Source organism: Citrus clementina, unplaced genomic scaffold (genome assembly GCF_000493195.1).
Source record: "Citrus clementina cultivar Clemenules unplaced genomic scaffold, Citrus_clementina_v1.0 scaffold_3, whole genome shotgun sequence".
NCBI classification, from domain to species: Eukaryota; Viridiplantae; Streptophyta; class Magnoliopsida; order Sapindales; family Rutaceae; genus Citrus; species Citrus x clementina.
Window position 1 is genome coordinate 36,491,387 of NW_006262339.1, and position 21,657 is coordinate 36,513,043.

Below are 21,657 nucleotides of genomic sequence, written 5' to 3' on the forward strand. Positions count from 1 at the left end.
CCTTTCGTATAGTTCCTCCATGGAGATTTTTAAAGGAGTATATCGTCTATATACCGCACTCTGGTCAACCAACTGAACTGCTCGGCTATCATGGACGTCACTTCGGGCTGGTATAGCCGGTAACTGCTCTGGTCGGCCAGACCTGTAATTGGTCGCGTTTACCTCTCTGGGAGTGCGGTGGTAAGGGTGGGCAGTCACCTGCCTGAATTCTCGCTGCCGCTCTGGGATCGGGGGGCGCGGAGGTTGAGCCCGGCTGTGTTGGAACTGTTGTGCTCTCTGAGCTATGGGGTAAGGGCGAGACCGAGCTGATATTCCGCCCATCCCCGAAGATTCTCCAGTTCGCTTTCCCGACCCGCTCCCTTTCGGGGCTCTCCGTTCTCTTCGCCTCAGCTCTTCCAGCTATTCATTTTTAATTCTTGCTGATTTTTCCTCTTCGATTTCTATATCTCGTTTCGCTTGCTCATACCCCGACGAGTAATTCTGTACGAGGGGGCTTCTTAAGTTATACCACAATCGGCCGATTCTTACACCTTCTTTTAATCCCCTCAACGCCTGCGGGTGATTAAAAGCTCCCAAATCCAGCACGGCTCGGTGATATCGTTTTACGAAATCGCGAAGGGATTCATGCTCCTCCTGCTTCATCCCCATCAGCTCCATCATGTCATCCTCTGGGGCCACCGCCCCTCGGAACTGCTCGGCCAACTCCTGGCACATCTGCTCATACCCCTTTATTCCTCCTCGGGGCAGCTTGCGGTACCATTCTCGGGCTCGTCCCTCTAGTGTCAACGGGAACACCCTGCATCTCTGAGCTGGTGTCAGCCCCTGCACACCCGTCATGTCGTTGAAACGCTCAATGTGCACCAACGGGTCACTTCGCCCGGAGTATTTGAGGTCAGGGAAGCGGAAATCTCTTGGGATTACGGTGCTCATGATCTCAATTGATAACGGAGATTCTTCATCTAGCATTATCCTCCAGCTCGGGGGCTTTCTCTTGCCCTGCATCTCCTCTATCACCTGCGCCAATCTGCGCACCTCCCCCTCCAATTCTATAGCGCGATCAGGATCACGTGCAGCTGTCTGGTCTCGCTCCTGCTCGACGTTCTGCAACCGCTGTCTGAGCTCTCCTTCATCAACACTGGCCCCTCGGCCATTTATTTCCAGTACCCGTCCGGGGCGAGGTTGGTCTCTCCCTTCATCCACGTGTTCCCCTGGGACCCGGCCAGTACTTCGGTGGGGATGCACTCCGTTAGGTTGGTCTGCGGGTGGAGGGATTTCCCCGACCCTACGCCCCCGGAGACTGGGTTCTGCTCCAACTCCATCTCTTCCCACGGGGGTTTCATAATCCCTTCTCCGCTCGTCCCTCAGCTCAAACACTACGGTCGCGAGAGTCTCCATTTGTTTCTCCATCCGCTCCAGTCTATCTTGCATCATCCTCTCTCGGGCTTCATTTGCAATCTCCCGTAGAGTGATTGTCTCCACCGTTTCATTATCCTCCCTTAAAGTATCCTTTCTTGACGCATCCATATCCAATCGTTCGCTACTTCTCAGGTAAATACTAACTTGGTGGTAGCTTTTTATTCAGCTCCCCACAGACGGCGCCAAAATGTTGATGCTGAGATCTGCTCGTCCTTGGACCGACCAGATTCTTTCACCAACGCTTAAGTTATCGACTGTTGCTCGAACCACTAAGGCCGGGATCACCCTCCTTTCTCTCACTAGACCTGCGTTCACCAAAAATGGATCAGAGACGCCGGTGGTTTTGCCGGCGTAAACCCTCCGATGCCTAAGTTAGCACAAGGTGTTTACGGGAAAACAATATAATTTGGGTTCAAGAAGTTTGTTCGAGATCTGTAAGAAAATAGTCTCGTTGCAATTTGGCAGCGTTTTCCCTCTCTTAATTTTTTTCTGTCCTGTCTTCTTCGATGTCTTTCTCTTTTATAGCCGCCCTTTGTCCCACGTTTTTCGTTTGCCCCTTATCCCTCCTTTTTCGGGTGGTGGTAGCCCCTCATGGGACTCTAACTGTTAGATTGTGGACAAACGTGGATCTCGCGTGTCCTTCAACCGTTCTGGGAGAAGCGCAACTACCGCGATTTTGTGAGATCGTGTTCCCGCTTTCCTGGGGATGAGTATCGGCTCGGCGTATACTTCTGGTCGGTATGTTTTCCTGGTCGCATTCATCTCGGGTCGGCTCCTGTTTAATCCCGTGTTCTGCTCGTACCATATAGCTGAAACGATCCGTGCTGGGGCGGAACCAGTAGCATGGCCGACCTGGTGCCTTTATGTACTCAACAATGATATTTGACCTCTTTTTATCTCGTCAGTCCTCATTTTTTAATTAATTCATTATAAATCTTTTAATCTCTAATTTATCATCATTATTATTATAATTTTATCATACTTGCACAATCACACTGATATCCAAGCGATCGACCAACTGTAGAGTTACTTCAATTTTTAGAGCTATTGTTACATTAATCTCGATTCTTTATTTCTTGAAAAATTTCTTGCAAAATGATTAATCAAATACAAAGATGACAAAAATTTCTTAATTAAAAAAAAGTAGAAAAAGAAGAAGAAGAAGAAACTAAGCATTCATGTTGCCACTAACATGGTGGTCTTAAGTATATGTGAACAAAGTGGTTGTTTAAGGCCCCAAATTTTAGAAAGACCTTATTTTTTTAGTATTAATAATAATTTTTTAGTTAATAAAGATTTTTTACCTTTTCAACTTCTTAAAAGAACTCAATTATTCAATGTTAGAACTTTCAACTTTGAGTATTCCTTTTAATTTCTATTAAAAATCTTATAATCTAGAAAATAGATGAAAAATTTCTTGTTCTCTCTATAATGAGGATTATTACATGCATTAGTTCATTCAAAAAAGAAAAAAAAAATAGTTCACTCAAATATTGCTCCTTTGCTGGCTTATATGGTCCGGCCTGACTGCCATTTACTTGTCTATGAATTCATGAAGAATGGAAGTTTACAAGAGATTCTAAACGATGTCTCACAAGGAAGAAGAGAATTAGAGTGGCTAGCTAGACACAGGATTTCACGAGGAATAGCTTCTGGGCTTGAGTATCTTTATATGTACCATAGGCCTCGTATAATCCATAGAGATATCAAGCCAGGGAACGTGCTTATAGACGATGATATGGAAGACAGGATTTCTGATTTTGGTCTTGCAAAGGTATTGTACTGCCTGATGGTCATACACAAATCAGAGCTTCGAATACTGATTTTGGTGTTGCAGAGGTAATGCCTGCTGGACATGCGCAAGTCAAAACTTCGAATTTGGCGGGAACGGTGGGATACATAGCCCCATAGTATCACCGGACACTAACATTCTCTGACGAGTGTGATATATACAGCTTTGGGGTGTTGCTAGCTGTTTTAGTGATGGGAAAGCTTCCATCCGATGATTTTTTCCAACACACCGAAGAGATGAGTTTCGTTAAATGGATGAGAAATGTCATGAATTCTGCGAATCCTAACCGGGCTATCGATTCGAAGCTCCTCGGCAATGGGTATGAGGAGCAAATGCTTCTTGTTTTGAAGATTGCTTACTTTTGCACTTTGGATGATCCAAAGCAGAGACCTAATAGCAGGGATGTTAGGTATATGTTTGTCTCAGATTCAGCACTAATTAAGGATTTGGATTTTTTTAAAATGTACAAGAGCATAACAACGTCACTTGTGATGAACAATTTATGCTCTTGAATTAAGTTGTACAATTACGATCCCCTCTGAGTTTTCACTTGTCTAATCGATACAGAGCGGTTCAGGTTATTATACAAAGTAGAAACCATTTCTGAAATGTGGCATACTTGCTATATTTCGGCAGTCGTATGTTTCTGGCAACATATCAAGCCTTTCATTTTGCATAAGAAAAATAGCAAGAACAGCTCGATGTTGCTAGTTCGTTCTATAAGCATATGCTAACACACATTGAGAGAATCTTTCCAAAAAAAAAAAAAATGAGAAAGAGAAAAGTTCCATGCAAGTGCATTTTAGCCATTGTAATTTTGAAGAGTCGCTTCTATTTTGTATTTTAACTTTTTCTTTTTTATTATAATAAATACATTTTCCACCAAAGAGGGACCACTTTATAATACTTTTTTCTTTACTTTAATACTTTAAATAATCTTTGGTTTACTTTTTTTTTAACTTTATTTCATTTACTTTTATTTTTAACTCATTACGTTTAATGGCGGATTCATTCTGATGAAAAGAAATCGCACAATCGGGTCACTCAAAAAAATCAAATTTTTATTTATGTTCAATTTGATTCTAAAAGTTAGTTAGAGCTACTCGTATCTTTTCCTTTATGTAGGTTAAGAAAAAAACTCAGAAAAGGCTCCTTCAACAGCAGCTAATCATGTTCGTTTTTGATCTTTTAAATTTATTTACCAACTAGCCCAAGATGTCTTTAAATTTGAGAATCATAGGGGAAAATATATATATATATTATCAGTGGGAACACTTAAGCCGCCTCAACCTGCACACTATAAAGGTAAATCAAAAGACAATTATGAAAGGCTCAAATTCTCAGCGAAGATAAGTGATCAAAAGAGGAAATGGGGCTAGAAACCGAAAGGCAGTAAAGTATCTCAAAGGCAGTGCGGTACTTATAAATGATTTTAGGAGTTTTATATTTTTATCTAATAATTACTAATTTTATCTTTCTAAAAGATTACCAAAAAAATCACTTCAGCATTCAATCCAAATCTCATTATATGATGTTATAATTTATTTATATTACAGTATTAATAGTGACATAAAATTTAATTAACTGTTCACATAATTAGTATTTGTTATGATAATGTTGTGATTTTAATTATTTAGAATCTGTTTTACCTGTTATTGTAACGGTTAAACACATTTTTTAAGATTATATAATAAAAAAAGGTATAATTTTTTTTTAATATTTATTTTAACATTACCACAACTCAATTTTATTATCATCTTATTCTTTTTTCTTCACCTAAAAAAAGATTGTTAAATTAATAAATATTACGACTAAGCTCTCGTGGAAAACCGAAGTCATTTCCAAATATTTAGAAAAAAGTAAAAATATTCCCGTATACACCAATTGTTTGGAAGTCCTCAATAGCGGTAAAAATTTAGTGGTGCGCTTTACTCTTGAGAAAGCAGCACAAATGAACCATAAAACTCCACCATATTTAATGATTTTAAAATCAGGATCATTATAGTACTACAACATAGGTCATACAAATATGTGTTTTGCTTGATTAATTAGAAATAGAGAACAACATAATAGAACAGCATGAACCCACCACCGGACACCAGTTTTATATATATTTTTTTAATGTATTGCCTTACGTACGATAACTCGATTTCTTGTAGACTCATATGTGAACAGATTTGAACCTCAAACATATAATCTTACTTCAACAAGTTTTACCGTAAAATTAGCTAGCACCATTTGTAATGTTGTTGATAGGCTTTGATATTTAAAAAAGATAAAAAAAAAATTGAGTAAAAACTAGCTAGATTAATCAATTAGTTTGCCCTTTCTTTTATCTTATTGATACAATAATATTAGAAATTCTAACATTTGAGTTTCAGTTTGAGTCCTATTATTATGTGTCATTTATTTATCGAATGATTATTTCATAACTTATAAAATTACTTAACTACCATCTAATACATAAATACTACATCACTTAAAATTCAAATTGAGACTTGTATGGTATGGTAGAATGTCTAGCACAAAGTAGATACAGTAATTAATGGAGAACAAATTGTAACTCTCTTTCTTTTATGGCTATTTGAATTTTTTACTTATTTTACATTTTTATGGCTTTCAATCTCTTTATTTACCTTTGTGCGTCTGATTTTCCTCTACTTCCCTTATCTGAACCTTGACTTAAGTAATAACGAGAATAAATAAATACGTACGGAATGGATCCGTGATCCCTTGCACAAATTTTTACTTTTAGATACGGATGTATATATATAAAGAGTCAATTTGTGTAAAACTTAGCTGATTGTGCAAATTATTAGTTGTTGGGATTTTAAACAAACGACAAGCAATTTACGATTTATCTGCAATAATTAGGCTTGGAAAAATTAGTAGTTAGTTAATGTTATTATGATAATGTTTTGATTTTAACCAACAATTCACATAATTAGTAGTCAGTTATGATAATGTTTTGATTTTAATTATTTAAAATTTATTTTACCTGCTTTCTATCGGTTAAACAAAATTTTTAAAATTATATAATTAAAAAAATAAGTATAGTCTCTACAAACTTCAATATTTTTTCTTTTTTAAAAAAAGATATGTATTTTAACATTAACGCAACTCAATTTTGTTTATCATCTTATTCTCTCTTCTTCACTAAAAAATGGCTAAATTAATAAATATTGTAACAACTGATAGTGTCTTATGGCAGCCTCAATAACTAGGCTCGGGGGGTAACCGAAGTCATTTTCAAATATTTAGTTAAAAAAAATCCCATATATACTAATTGCTTAAAAGTCCTCAATAGCATTAAAAATTTAGTAGTGTGCTTTACTCTGAGAAAGCGACACAATGAACCACAAAATTCCACCATATTTTATTATTTTAATATCAGGATATAAGTCATGCAAATGTGCATTGAGCTTCATGAATTAGGAGCAGAGAACGACGTAATAGAGCAGCATGAACCCACCGCCAGTTAAAAATATAATTAATGGTGTGGGACTGTAATTATATGGAGTACATCCTTTGATCTTCATTGACCAACTATTTCACCTACACAGTCCCTTTTCAGTGCACCGTGCCCGTTTGATTTTATTGAGAACCTTGCCTCTGTCTGTGTGTGCGCGTGCGTGCATGTGTGGGGCTCAACCATGAGAGTTAAAAAAAAAATTATTTGGAAGCAGGATGTGAAAGAGCTTGATGTTCTTGGCATTGCTATTGTTGAGAGTGAAGGGTTCGGTGGTCAGAATTTCGCAAAACAATAACCCATCAAGGGTTGCCAAGGGTGTTACTGACATAGACGCATCAATGCTTAAGTCAAAGACTGAGAGCAGCACGATAACAAATAAATAATAAAAGAAAGAAAAGAGAGTAAGAGAAAACCCTTGAAGGATATGCACCCCTCCTCCAATATGCCTATTTCTCATGCATTTCTTCGTGTTGTATTATATATCTTTAAGTAGTGACCTTTTTTATATAAAAGAAATAATCAGAAGTATAATTGAGTTAGGAAAACCTATCTATTATCTTGTAAAATTCGAGTTTGACAAGAATTAGAACTTGTATTACTTTATCCTATTTATATTAGGACATATTATTGGATGTGGGTCCTCGGACTTGAGTTTGGTAGAAATATGGGCATAACAGGAGCCCTCAGTTTATAATATTCACGAGTTTACGAGTGAATGCTAGAAATTGATATAGTTTATAGTATGTAAAAAAAATTTATTATCACTCATTGAATGTTGTGAGGACATCTTGAGTGTCATGAGCAAATCTTCAATGAAGTGAGAAGAAAACAAATGACATGAGAAATCTCGAATGTCATGAGGACAACTTGAATAGTATGAAGACAATATAAACGACACGTGAAAATCTCAAATATCATTAGGATAACTCGAATGACATGAGGAGATCTAAAATGTCATGATATAGGCCATGAAATTAAGATAATGTCTCGTCAAGGGCCATTAAAGTAAGATAATGTCACGATAGGGGCCATAAAATTAAAATAAAGCTGCGCCAAGGGCCATTAAAGTAAGATAATGCTGCGATATGGGTAATAAAATTAAGATAATGTTGCGATAAGGGCTATTAAAGTAAGATGATGTCGCAATATGGACAATAAAATAAGACCGCGACAACGGCCATGATAACTAGACTCAGGCCGCAGTAAGGACCAAAATAATTGAACTTGGGCCATGACAAGAGCAAAAAATAATTGAACTCGGGCCATGACAAGAGCAAAAAATAATTGAACTCGGGCCATGACAAGAGCAAAAAATAATTGAACTCATGCTACAATAAGGGCCGAAAAAATAGCTGAACTCAGGTTGCGTAGTGCTTCCAAGTGTATGAGGCTGAGTTTAGTACTACGAGATTGAGGCCCAAGAGCAAGATCTGAGGCCTATGAGCAAGAGGTCGAGCTACGGGTGATGAGATTGAGGCCTAGAGTATGAGATCGAGATACATATTATAAGAAATTTCTTTTTATAATTTTGTGTGGGAATAGAGAATTTGGGACAAAGTCGATGAAGTTGAAGAATATGATGAATTAGAGGAGACTGATTTTGAAGAAAATATTGAGGAACTAGAGGAGATTGAATTCAATAACAGTGAAAATATGCAGATAAAGAATTGAGGAGCCAAAGTTTGGGATGTTTTTTCCGTAATCGTGAGTTTCTAGTTATAACTTTGTGAATTGTGGTGGATGTGGCTACAATGTTGCTTTAGGAGTTGTCGAGGTTGTGGCTGTAGCATGTTTATTTTTCAGGAGTCTTTTAAGTCCCGCCCACACCCCCTCCTTTGTTTCTTTTTTTCCGTTTAAGAGACCTTTTAGTTCATTTGTTATTTTTCATTTGGATATTCTCAAGATCCCACACATTCGACATTGATTTCGCTTTATTCACTTGTTTTTGAAATTTTTGGTAGATTGCTTGTACTCTTCTATTAGGAGATTTTGGTTTTTGTCCCCCTCCTTATATTTTCTTCATTATATGATTTATATAATAAGTAAGAGTTCAATCGAACTGCCACATGTGGTTTTTTTTTTTTTTTTAAAGTTAAGTCAGGATTTGACTCAATGTAAATATGATTTTCTAATTAGTTAAAGCAAGCTAGTTTAAGTCAAGGATCCACAAGTGAATCGCTTCACTAGTTGATACAATAATAATAAGCTCATAAGAGTAATTTTCAATCATTTTGACTAGTTTAAACTGCTCTCGGACAAAAGCTTTATTGATTTAGGGTAGGCAAAAATTCCCGGGTCAACCCAAGCGTAGCCCAACCGCCTTAAGCTGCGGGCTTTTAGCCTAGTCATCCACATGAGGGCTTAGACAAGGGCTTAAGAAAAAAAAAAAGCTCAGGCCAAGTCCAACCCTCTATTTTAAAAAAAATAATTATAAATTAGAATAATAAATTAAAATTTAAAAAGGAAAAAAGGAAACTCAAATTCCTAATTCCTAATTCATAAATCAATAATGATTCAAAAAATCTAAAATTATAATATTAAACTCTCTCTTAAGCATTGATTAATTAAGAGGTTGCTTGAACAAAACATTCCAGTATTAAAAAAATAAATCTCTAAACTTTTATTTGTTTTATTTTCTTAATTTACTATTTTATTTTAAAATATTTATTTTATGTAATTCATTATTAATTATAACAACTTGTTGATTATCAATTCATTTTAAGATTATAATAATTTTAAAAAATAGTAAAGGTCCAAGCTTAGCCCAAATCTGATCTAACCCTTCCGCTTTCTCTTTTCAAGCCCAAGCCCAAACTCGCATTTTGCTAACGCCGCCAGAGTTCGACCTCCAATAATAATAACGAGTAATGTTTGGCTAAAATCAATGAGATTTAAATGCTGATTATTTTTGCTTCAATGAATTTAAATATTAATTTTTTTCTTTCGATGAGTTCACAGTTGGCTAATTATTTGTTTTATAAAAATAAAACAGTGAAGAAATAGAAAAATAACCTTTTAGGAAAAAAAAAACGAAAAAGACAAAACCGTGTTGATCCCAGATGATGACTTTATTCTTCTCTTTCCCCAATGGATTTTCAGGCGCATGGCCTCACTTATCTGAAAGAATCTCGTGTAGGCAATTCTTATTAAGGTGAGATGGTTGGGACATATCACCTATCCTTTGTAATTTATACAAAAAATCCGAATATATCGACTATTAAACTTGAAAATATTAATGAGAAAGCAACATGTGACGATTAAATAAAGGAAAAAATGATAAATACACCCCCAACGTTTAGGCAAAGGGATAAAAATTCTCCTAATGTTTCAAAAAAGATATTTACACCCAATTTATTATAATTTTACTATTATACTTTTCTAGCATATAAAAAAAATTATTAGATTATCCAATTTGTCTATATATTGTTAATAAAATTATAAATATACCCTCATTGCCTCATTCTTCTATTTAAATTTTTATCAATAATCAATTTTCAAAAAAGACATCTACACACTTAAAAAAAATTGTGAATAAATTATAATTTTAAGAATAAAATTGGTTATTAATACCATAATAAATAACATAGAAAATTGGTTATAAATATACCAGTTTAAATGATTGACATGTGGAGAATTGTTAAATATACAAGTTTAAAGTTTAATAAATAACATAAAAAATTAGTTACAAGTTTAAATGATTGACATGTGGAGAATTGTTAAATATACAAGTTTAAAGTTTAAATAAAATTATAATTTATTTACAATTTTTTTAGGTGTATAGATTTTTTTTTTTTTAAATTGGTTATTGATAAAAATTTGAATAGAGGAATTGGACAGTGAGGGTTAGGGTTGGGCAAAATCAAGTTCGGGTCGAGTTCAGATCAACCCGATCGGGTTTCGGGTTAGACAAAAATCAATCCGAACATAGCCCGAATTATTGATCCGACCAGAACATAGTTTGGGTCGGGTCAATAATTCGGGTTACGTTCGGGTTGGATCGAGTTGGATTTAAAACGGATAGGACTTGGGAAACTTGAAAAAAGTTGAAGCTTGAAACTTGAAAGTGGAAGGTGGAAACCGGAAAGCTTCAAAATCAGGTTCGGGTGGAGAGGATTCGGCCTTCAAGCAGCAGATCGGTGGCCACGGCTCACGGCTGGACGGACGGGATTTTACTTGGCAGCAGATTGCGGCTTCACTTGGGAGTTGACAACAGCAGATCGCGGAGATGCGGACGGCTCACAGCTCACAGCTGGTCGCGACTTCACTTGGCAGCAACAGATCATGATTTCAGCAGTTGGCAGCAACAGAGCGCGTCTTGTGGTGGCTGGTTGCAGACTTGCGGGTTGTGGCTGCCTTGTTCAGTTGTTTGTGTTTGTTTAGTTGTTCAGATAATTATCGGCTATTAAACGTGGAAATATTAATGAACAAGCAGCATGTGACGATTATTTAAACCACGTACTGGGAGTACTGATACAGATAAAAACACTTATAATCTAAGCGCGTAAAATCAAATGATTAAGTAAGTACTGATCACCATAAATTTACTAAAATTCTAGCCGTTTAATACCTTGCTTTTAATCCGGCATCCAACGGTTGTTGTTTGGCGAAAAAGATCAAAAGGGTAAGCGCGTGGGATGTGAAGAGAAGTGGAGGCTCAATCACCTGTTTGTTAGCCTTCGTTTAAATAACGAAGAAGAAACCACCAGGCCGATCGACAGAGGAAAAGTAAAAGACAAATGACAAGCGACCAAACCGTGTTGGTCCCACATGATGAGTCATTCCTCTCTTTCCCTTGTGGACTTTCGTGCGCATGGCTGCGTAACATACCCACGACCAAGTCAGTCGAATCTTTTTGTCTTCGTTAATGTGGGATATTTTCTATATTTCAGCAGTCGTGTTTCTGGAAACACATCGAGCCTTTCATTTTGCATAAGCAAAATAGCAATAGAAGCTCAATAATGGTAGTTCCTTCTATAAGCATTTTCTAACACATATATTGAGAAAGTCTGCAAAATTTAAGAGAATTCTAGGCAAGTGCATTTTAGTCAATCACAGTTACTTGTTTGTTATTTCCCTCCATTGAAATAAGGAAGAAGAAGCCACCAGCCCGATCGATCGACAGAAGGAAAAAAAAAAAAATGCCAAAGTTCACTCTTGGTAATTCCTTTCGTTTTGGCAGCAAAAGAGAAACCGTCTCTAACTTTCATTCTGAATCTATTGAGACGATACTACAGAAGTTGACTAAAGATTGGCTTGGGCAGTTTGCTCGACAAGCGCAGATCCAGGCCGATCTGATTGGGTGGAAGACGATGATGGTGAAGATTAATAAGGTGCTAGATGATGCCATCGAGAAGCAGACGAAGGAGGAGCCAGTGAAGATATGGCTAGGCAAACTTCAGCACTTGGCTTGTGATGTTGATTACTTGTTGGATGAGTTCCAAACGGAAGCTTTCCAGACGATGTTGCTGCAAGATGCTGATGCGATGTCTAAAGTAAAGGAGGTCAATGCTCGATTGCAAGATATTGCATGGCAAATAAACGTACTAGGTTTGAAAGAAAGTTTCGGAGGGAAGTCTAGAAATGTCAGGCAAAGATTTCCCACGACCCCGTCGGTGAGTGAAATACCTTATAAATATTGAAATTCAAACCGAAAAGTTTTACCGCAAACTGGCAGAAATAGTGATAAATCGGCATCAATTTTCTCAGTTAATTAAAAATTAAGACAATAGATACTGATTTGTCACTGTTCTTATCAATATCTCGATCTCCTTAGTAATTTTTCACCAATATAAATGGTAGGGAAAAACATAAAGAAGAGATATTGAACCGTGCATGCTACAAAAATAAAGACTAAATATTAATGCTAATTCAACATGTTTTCTTTTGTTCTGAAGCTAATCTCAGCGGCAGTAAGAGGTGGAAGTCGAGATCGTGGTCCCACAATCTTTAGTCCACTAATCGAGAAAGAGGACTTGGCTTTTTTGAAAAAAGAAGATTGTTTTGCTTCTTTGGAGAAAATAGGTTCAGGTGGGTGCGGAGAAGTTTACAAAGCCGAGCTACCAGGAAGCAATGGAAAGATGATTGCTATTAAGAAGGTCATTGTTTATGCTCCAATAAGTGCAGCAGAGTTGATTGAGGAAGATAGTAAGCTACGAGACAGCAAGTTGAGGCAAATTCGATCTGAGATAATCACTGCGAGTCAAATTAGGCACAGGAATATTCTTCCTTTGCTGGCTCATATGGTCCGGCCTGACTGCCATTTACTTGTTTACGAATTCATGAAGAATGGAAGTTTACAAGACATTCTAGATGATGTCTCACGGGGAAGAAGAGAATTAGATTGGCCATCTAGACACAGGATTGCGCTTGGAGTAGCTTCCGGGCTTGAGTATCTGCATATGTACCACAGCGCTAGTATAATCCATGGAGATATCAAGCCACGAAACGTGCTTCTAAACGATGATATGGAAGCCTGCATTTCTGATCTTGGTCTTGCAATGGCAATCCCTGATGGTTATACACGTGTCCTGATTTCGTATGTATTAGGGACCATGGCATACATAGCCCCAGAGTATTTCCAGCAGCCAGAACTTAGTGAAAAGTGTGATATATTCAGCTTTGGGATGTTGCTAATTAGTTTGGTGAGGGGAGTACCTTCATTTGTCTTTCACCAAAATGGAGAGGAAATATGTTCTCCTGAATGGTTGAGAAAAGTCATGAACTCTAAGAATCCTAGCAGGGCTATCGATCCGAGGCTCCCTGGCAATGGGTATGAGAAGAAAATGCTCCATGTTTTGAAGATTGCTTACATTTGCACTTTGCATGATCCGGAGGAGAGACCTAACAGTCAGTATGTTAGGTGCAGGTTGTCTCAGCTACTGTGATACGGTACTAATTAAGGATGTGGATATTTTGAAAATGTACAAAAGAAATAACGACGTCACTTTGTGATGAACTATGTATGCTCTCCAATTAAGTTGCACAGTTATGATCCCCTATGAGTTTTTACTTCAAATAATGTAGACGGAGTGGTTCAGGTCATTGTACGAAGTATAAACCATTTCTGAAATTTGGCATATTTTCTATGTTTCAGCAGTCATATGTTTCTAGCAACACACCAAGCTTTTCATTTTGCATAAGAAAAATAGCAAGAACAACTCACTACTGGTAGGCGGTCCCTTCCATAAGCATATTCTAACACGCATTGTGAGAAAAAGGAAAAGTTCCAGGCAAGTGCGTTTTATTAAAAAAAAAAAAAAGTTCCTTTAAAAACAAACTAACAGTGTTTTACATTTCGATTCTGACTGTAACGACCCGCCCCGAATCTCCAGACGAGTCTATCTAATCTCATTAAAACGGACTTGATAATAATTATATTCGTAAAGATTCTACCGAAAATTCAACAAAATCTCCTTTATATATATAACACTCCCAATCTACAAATATAAATATAACATTCCCAATACAATTCAATATACAACAAACTCCAGTACTCAACATCCTCAACCAAAATGCTGAGTTTTATATCTTTAGAATCTCAAAAGATAATATTATAATTAATATTAATATCTCAATTTATTCTTAATCCCAAAAGAATAATATAACAAAAGTATACAATCCCAAAAGAACAAGATGACCAATATGTCCTAACAAAAACATCTATATCTTCTAACACCATCACGTGGCCAAGACTCAAAATATATTTCCAGTCGCTGGGTCGGTTTGGTGTACCTGCAACCTCCTGGTGAGGGGGAAAATAAAATAAAAACGGGATGAGTTTAAAACTCAATGAGATCAGTGAGTGGAAAGTAGTTTTGAAAATTAATGTTTACTTTAAAAGAAATAATCATATTATTTCCAAACACGATTTCATTAAACAAGTACCCAGTGAAATAATCTCGTCATATCCGGACCTCAACGGACAGGCAATGACGTACTATCTGGGTATCGCCACGCCCCGGTGCTACACGGATAGACAGGGAAATACCATCTCATATCTCATCATATCTGTGCATGCATAATCTAGTCCCCAAAGGACAAAAGCGCCTAAGCACACGACTCAAAGCCTCTGTGTGTACTTAGACGAGCCCCAAAGGCCTGTATCTCATCTGTATCATCTGTATCATTTGTATCTCAACAGCTGTCTGTATCTCATATCAGTATATCTGTACTCATCATACCGCATGCATATGCCCCCAAAAGGCAAAAGCGCCCAAACACACGGCCAAAGCCTCTATGTGTGTTCAGACGGGCCCCAAAGGTTTTTCATCTGTATCACTGTATCTGGAGGAAATGGTACTATCTAATGATTTTAAAAACAATCATTCTACTCATATTCACATACCGTTTAACCAGATTTTAAATCATACCATATTTGAATCCACTTTTCTTATCTTTAAAATACTATCATGCTTTATTCAAAATCGATACGCAAAATCATTAACCAAACATTTCGAGAAATCATTAAATTAGAACATTTAAAATACTTATTTCGCAAACATGCTTTACTATCATAATTAACTATAAAAATAGGTTTTGTATATTCCACTCACAGTGACGGTGTTCACGATCGATTATCGTCCATGTCCGCGGACTGGTTCTCACTTGCGGATCCTCCTAAATCAAGGAAACGACATAATTATTTTCTGTAAATTGGAATTACGACAAAATTTATACAATAAACTCGAAACGAATATCTATCCATAATTGACAACTCCTATGTCTATAAAATTACTAAAATGCCCTTGAGTCCGTAAATCATTAACACATACTTTGAAATCGTACATTATCGAATTATCTTCGGAATCGTAATTACACCCATTCCTCAATTCTAGGGATTACTAAAATATCCACAGGCTCAGAAATTACAAAATTGCCCTCATAGTGTGAAATTACCAAAATGCCCTCGCCGGTCAACGGTCACCGGAGTTTGGTCAACACTAGCTAGGAAGCTCAAATCTGAAAGTTCCAATCACGCTGAGTTCAATGGTACCGGTGGTGAGCTCCAACGCGCGGCAACGGCGCCGGAATCGAGCTTGGCAGCCGTGAATTCCAACAATCGACCGGCGGCAAAACAGTGACTCTCGGTGCCTATGGATGGTCGGAAATGGAAGAGGGAGTCGTGGGGAACAAGATCCAACCGGTGGTGTCACCCAAAACCGGCGAAAATCCCGGCGGAGTAAAGTGAAACAGTCGCGGGTTCAAGCTTCGATCACCGGCGTTCTGGTTGTTTTTCGGCGGCGAGGATGGCAGGGGAACGACGGTCGGCTTCTAAGCTTCAGATTGGTACCAAGCTCGGCCGAAACGGTGGCCGGAAATGGGAGATATGGTCGGGTCAAGGTCGTGGGTTCCGGGTCGGGGTTTCGGGTCTATAGTTGGGTCGGTTTAGCAACTTCCCTTCACTCTTTCTCACATGTACGTGCATGTTTTTTCCCTGTTTCCAGCTTATTCTTTTACTTATAAAAGCCTTAACCGCCTCATTTTCATTTTGAAATTCACATATGTTACACTGACTGTCTCCATTTTTTATTTACAAACCAGTTCAAAAGAGCTTTCAAAATTTCAGAATCATGAGAAAAATGTCGTCTGGCTAGTGGAAACACTTGAGGCCTTTCATCCCGCACATTTATAAAAAGTAAATCAAAGCGCAAGTATGAAACGCTAGGATGTAGGAAAGCGTTTTTTAAGTTATGAGAAAGAAGATCAGAGACATCAAAAGTGCGCCTAGAAATTGAAAAGCGCAAGGGTATCTCAAAGGGGAGCTAGAGGATTCATATAAACCAATAACCATCCAGCCCACTCTCATGCTCAACACAGCGAAGCCCACTACAGAGGCCCGACAGCGGCCCAACATAGAGGAATTGCAAAATAATGGCCAGGAAAAAACTATTAGCAGATGGGGAGCTAGAGAGGTTATGTTAATGCCTTATGGACTTGGAAAACCAAATGCACTCTATTGCTAGACATACAAACCTAATTATCTTAAAATGGCTAATAAATACATACTCGAAAGCTAGATTTTTTCCCACACTGTAGCTTAATGGAGTGCAAGTTGGGTAGCAACAGTTCCTTTAATTTACTGGAGAAGTATTGCCATATTTTATCCAAAAAATGCAACTCTAGTGTGATTAATAACATTTGTCCTTCTCTTCAAAAAAAAAAAAAAACATATAGCAGCACCCTGTTCAAATCAAACATGTTATGGGCTTATAGTTCAGTGAGGAAAATGGAAAGCCAAAGTCATTTTCAAATACATAGAAAAAGAAAGTTGGTCCCATACCAAATGTTTTTTTTTTTTATACACTGATATATTACAATCAAGACTCTAAACATATTTACAATCATAGATCAATTGAAACTCTTTTTCATAATTCTAGTAGTCCCATACTAAATATTTGAAAGTCCTCAACAACATTAAAAATGCAGTAGTGTGCTTTACTCGGAAAAAAGCCACACAATGAACCATCAAACTCCACCATACTCTATGATTTTAATATCATGATCATTATAGTACTGCAACATAAGTGAGACAAAAATACATTTAGCCAATGTCTACTTCACGAATTCGGGAATCGAAATTCAAAATTAGAATCATTGACAATGTTTCTTCGCAAAATAGAGGCAGGAATCGGAATTGAAATCGTTGGCCCACCTAAATTTGGAAATGGGGAATGGGAGATTGATTCCCAAGCCCCTCGAGAATTTGACCCAAGTAAGTGATCTTTTCTCTCTCTACCTTAAAACTCTTTTTGAGAAAATAGCATTAGGAGTTCATTCTTTCTTTGTTCTTTTCATTTTTAAAGCCTTTCAATTAAACTAGCTATAATCAAGGCTCAATAACTTAATCATACACATTAATCCATTAAACCCAACACATATTACTTGATCATTGAAGGATTTAACGCCGAAAAAATTCCCAACTTTCTCTTAATCATTTATTGTGAACGTAGATATTTTTATGGGAAGTACATGTGATCACCTGTGTTTGCTTGAGTGAGTAGGAAGTTTATGGTCAAGATCATATGTCCCACCATTATAAATTTTAAGTGTTGACGTTGGCGTCTAGTTATTTATTGCTCAACACGATCATACTTCAACATCAACAGTATTGATTTCAACTATAGTATTGTTTTTATATTTTTTATAATATAATTCAAAATCTTTACTAATAATTTAATAAATATTTAATTTTAGGGATCCTACTATCTACTTAAGTTAACTGATGTATCATTTATCAATTAGATAGTAGAATAATATTATATAATAATTATGCATTTACCATATAATAAATGAGTAGAAAATATAAATATATATATATATATATATATATATATATATATATATATATATATATATAGTTGTTAGCCAAATCTCTACCTTGTAGGCCATGATTTCGTGGTATCTTATAAATCTTAAAGATTAGGGGTTGCACCCTAGACGACTCTTCCTCTAGGCAACTTAGGCAATCGCCCAAGGCCCACTATAGATGAAGGCCTTTAATTTTTTTCTAAATTATAGTTATTAATTATTGATTTATATTAATTATTATTTTATAATTATATTTTCCATAAACAAACTATTAAATCCTTACAAAGTCTCATTTTAATATTATAATTAACAATTTTAACACCATTTATTTCCTCCATATATTTCATTTAAAACTCTATAAAGGCCACATATTTTTTAAATTATTATCATTAATATCTTTTTTCAATAAAAAAATACATAAAACCTTCATTGCTTTGGTGAAAAAATTACTTTCTCTACCCTACTTTTCACTTAAGAAAAAAACAATCAATTGTTTTACTTTCCATTGATCACTGCTACTCAAAGTCTCAATCCATTAAAGTTAAAGTTTTCAAATTTGTAGATTCTATCTTTCCATTCTTTTATTAGTTATTATGCTATTCAGTTGTTATTGTTTCTTTTTAAAAATGTTATTGTGTTTATAGGTTGTTTTCTTGTAATTATCTAGTATAATTGTTTGCTTAATTACTCTTGTTTCGCTAGAAAAAAAAAAGTCTACTAAAAAATAAATGAATTAGGGTACAAAAAACTTCAAAAACAAGAGAAGAATAGTAAAGTTAGTTTAATCTCAAAAAAAGCTATTGATAAAAACATATGTCAGATCAACTATGTCATAAGAAAGATTAAACAGGTTAACTATATTATTTATTGAGAAAGATATATTAAAAAATTAGAATATAAAATTTTGATTAATAATTTTACATCTCAAGCAAGAGAAATTGATTTTAAATAAATAAAATTATAATAAAATTAATATATAATTTTACCTCAAATTTTTTGAAAGGCCTAATTAAAACAATTTTCTTAAGGCCTAAAAAATTATTGAGCCGCCCCTGGTTAGCACCCCTTCAACCAATCCATAGGGAGCCTCCCCATCCCCACCACGAACGATTTGACCAGTGAATTTTCATCAATTACCACTCTCTAAACAAGCGTAAAGGCAAGGGTGGCGCTGCTATGTAGAGGAAACGTTATTCATATGATGTACCCCACGTGTTTAAACCCTTAGATCTGGATATAAAGGCGGGGGCGACGCCACTTAAATGCATAAATCTCAATCAAATAGAGATGCGTTAAGAGTTCCGTATAGTTATTTATTTTTCCCATCATATACCCCACCTACGTTTTAAACCCTTGATCTAGAAAGTCTTTCCTACAAACATCACAAATTTCATAGAGACCACCTTAGGGTTCTGAATAGTTAAATTGGCACCGTATAATATCGTGCCGGTCAATTAAGCCTTAAATTTCCATTTTTTTCCCCTCTCCCGACAACCCTAATCGCATCTTACAAAGCCCTGTCATCCTCTAATTTTTTGCAATTTATTTTAGTTAGATAAAAGTGATGCGTAGAAAACAAAATAAAAAAATGAATTGATAATGAATACAAATAATTTGTTAGAAAATTTCTCAAACGTGTTTAATTTTTATTTATTTTTAAAAATAATTTTATTTGAAGTGAAATTTTTATTTATTTCAGTCTTTGGGTTATTAAATTTGGATACTTTCTTTTTTGAATTATCATGTAGTAAGTTACCATCCCACCCATTACTACACATTTTTTTAAAAGATATGATTTCTAGGTTCTAACTTCCAATGAAATGACCACAAACGATGTATAATGCTGAACACTCGTTGACTTATTTAATTTTTTAAGTGAATTTCTTTTCTAAATAAAAAAAAGACTTGACGGGGAGGAGAGGCTGTCATATATTATTTGTCATTTCAAGCTATAGACGGAGCAAAGTAAGTTTTATATATTCTTCTCTTTAATTTTTGCGTTTCGACTTTGATCATTTCAGAAACATATCTTGTTGACTTTTGTGTTTTTAGTTATATTTTGTGTTACATTTTCTGTTATATTGAGCTTTGAATTTTTTTTTGATTTGTATCCGGTAAAATCGATCAAATATCTCTAAATTTAGTTGTTCTGTAATTATTCTTAAATGAATTGTGAACTTCTTTTGAAAATTAATTTTGTAATTGGAATGCATTATTTATATATTGATTCAAGTCTATTAAAACTATTTACGTATTGATTAGAATTTCTTTTTTTTTTTTCGGGTTAAACTTGACAAATCGAATAGTACAAAGAGACGAAAGTCATTTCGTGTAGTTAACTATTATTGATTGCATGTAGGTTAGATATATGATACGTAGTACCCTTTGTTGACCTCATTAGCTTTAAATGTCGGCTGATTTAATAAGAAAAACGAATAAATTAAAAGAAGAATAATATCGTCGAATGTAAAGGTTAGTTTTGATATATTCAACATTTACATATGTTGAGTCTATTTGCACAATCATGCAAAATATAATTAAAATGAACTAAAAACACATCATTCACTCTCTAAGTAATCTTGATTTAAACTCAAAAATATCAAGATAACTCTTATTTCATAGAGTTATCAGTCAACCCAGCCAACCAATAAGGAATTTAAACATTTGCTTGCCAATTAAGAAGCCATTGACAAGCAAATGAGTGAGATCTCAATAAAGAATGACGAGGAAGTACTTTTTATTAATAAGAAGAGACATCTATTTAGACGACATGGTGGTAGAGGATCTAAAGAAGATGTTCCACCACTATGTCATTTGAATCGATGTCTCTTCTTATCGGCTAAGAGTGACTTCTAGTCATTCTTTATCGATGCCCCACTCATTTGTTTGTAAATCTCTTTTGATGCGCAAGCAAATTTTTAAATTCCTCAATGGTTAGTTGGAAACCCTGAACAAGTATAACAAAGCTTTTAAATTCAAGTCTCGAACCATACACAATAATTTTTTTCAGTCTAGATTCAGAAATTACAGCAGTAGGATCTAACTCAAAAATTTCACGGTATAAAAGGCTTTACCATGTTGAATTACTTGTCTATTGTCATGTTTTGTTGTGAAATTAATAGTAACTCATTCTCCATAAGTTGTAGCCACGTGTTATTCTTCTTTAAAAAAATAGTTGCAAACGTGTCTTGAGTTTTAGCCTTTCTTTTGTGTTGTAACATCTCTTCTTCAATTACATTATTGGTAATCAATATGGCCTTCTCAGCTTTAATGTTCTACTTTTTCAAAGTGGCATCCTCAGTTGGTGATATTACTTCGTTATCGCAAACGTTCTCCTAGAGGTCCTGGCCTTGTAAGTAGGACTCTATCAATGTTGCTGATGTATTGTAATTTTTGTTATTGAGTTCCTTAACTCTTCCAACTATTTGAAGGTTATCGATCGTGTTTGTAAAACTTTGACAATGCCAACAAAGCTCGATCTTCACAAATGAACTTGCATAATTTCGAACTACTCATAATTCAACGAAGCCCCATCGAGGATCGTCCTTGCTGTACTCTCGTAGTTTCTCCACGACAGTCTTTCACTATTGTGAAATTCCCACAACATTGCTACAGTGGTCTCCGACCAACCACGCTCTGATACTAATTGTTGAAAACTATGGAAGACTAA

General features: G+C 35.7%; 2 protein-coding genes and 1 long non-coding RNA gene across 3 annotated transcripts; 2 read left to right on the forward strand and 1 right to left on the reverse strand.

Moving 5' to 3' along the window:
• Positions 1 to 2,929: 2,929 nt before the first annotated feature.
• Positions 2,930 to 3,720, forward strand: LOC112099936 (leucine-rich repeat receptor-like serine/threonine/tyrosine-protein kinase SOBIR1). The gene is made up of 2 exons (XM_024187468.1): positions 2,930 to 3,255; positions 3,372 to 3,720. Exons 1-2 carry the CDS (start codon positions 2,930 to 2,932, stop codon positions 3,718 to 3,720), a joined length of 675 nt encoding a protein of 224 aa, XP_024043236.1.
• Positions 3,721 to 11,556: 7,836 nt separating this feature from the next.
• LOC18045835 (leucine-rich repeat receptor-like serine/threonine/tyrosine-protein kinase SOBIR1) lies at positions 11,557 to 13,789 on the forward strand. Its single transcript, XM_006442746.2, has 2 exons — positions 11,557 to 12,292; positions 12,575 to 13,789. The coding sequence occupies exons 1-2, from the start codon at positions 11,819 to 11,821 to the stop codon at positions 13,562 to 13,564; spliced, it is 1,464 nt and encodes a 487-aa protein (XP_006442809.1). The 5' UTR covers positions 11,557 to 11,818; the 3' UTR covers positions 13,565 to 13,789.
• A 325-nt stretch (positions 13,790 to 14,114) lies between these two features.
• LOC112099537 lies at positions 14,115 to 16,217 on the reverse strand. Its single transcript, XR_002906276.1, has 3 exons — positions 15,576 to 16,217; positions 15,233 to 15,296; positions 14,115 to 14,421 (listed from the first exon to the last, which is right to left on the reverse strand). It is a non-coding gene; the product is annotated as an uncharacterized LOC112099537 (long non-coding RNA).
• Positions 16,218 to 21,657: the final 5,440 nt, after the last annotated feature.

Coding starts and splice junctions, on each gene's coding strand:
- LOC18045835 (XM_006442746.2), top strand. CDS start 11,819: ATGCCAAAGTTCACTCTTGGTAATTCCTTTCGTTTTGGCAGCAAAAGA. Junction 12,293..12,574: donor GATTTCCCACGACCCCGTCG/GTGAGTGAAATA, acceptor TTTGTTCTGAAG/CTAATCTCAGCGGCAGTAAG.
- LOC112099936 (XM_024187468.1), top strand. CDS start 2,930: ATGGTCCGGCCTGACTGCCATTTACTTGTCTATGAATTCATGAAGAAT. Junction 3,256..3,371: donor CTGATTTTGGTGTTGCAGAG/GTAATGCCTGCT, acceptor TGATATATACAG/CTTTGGGGTGTTGCTAGCTG.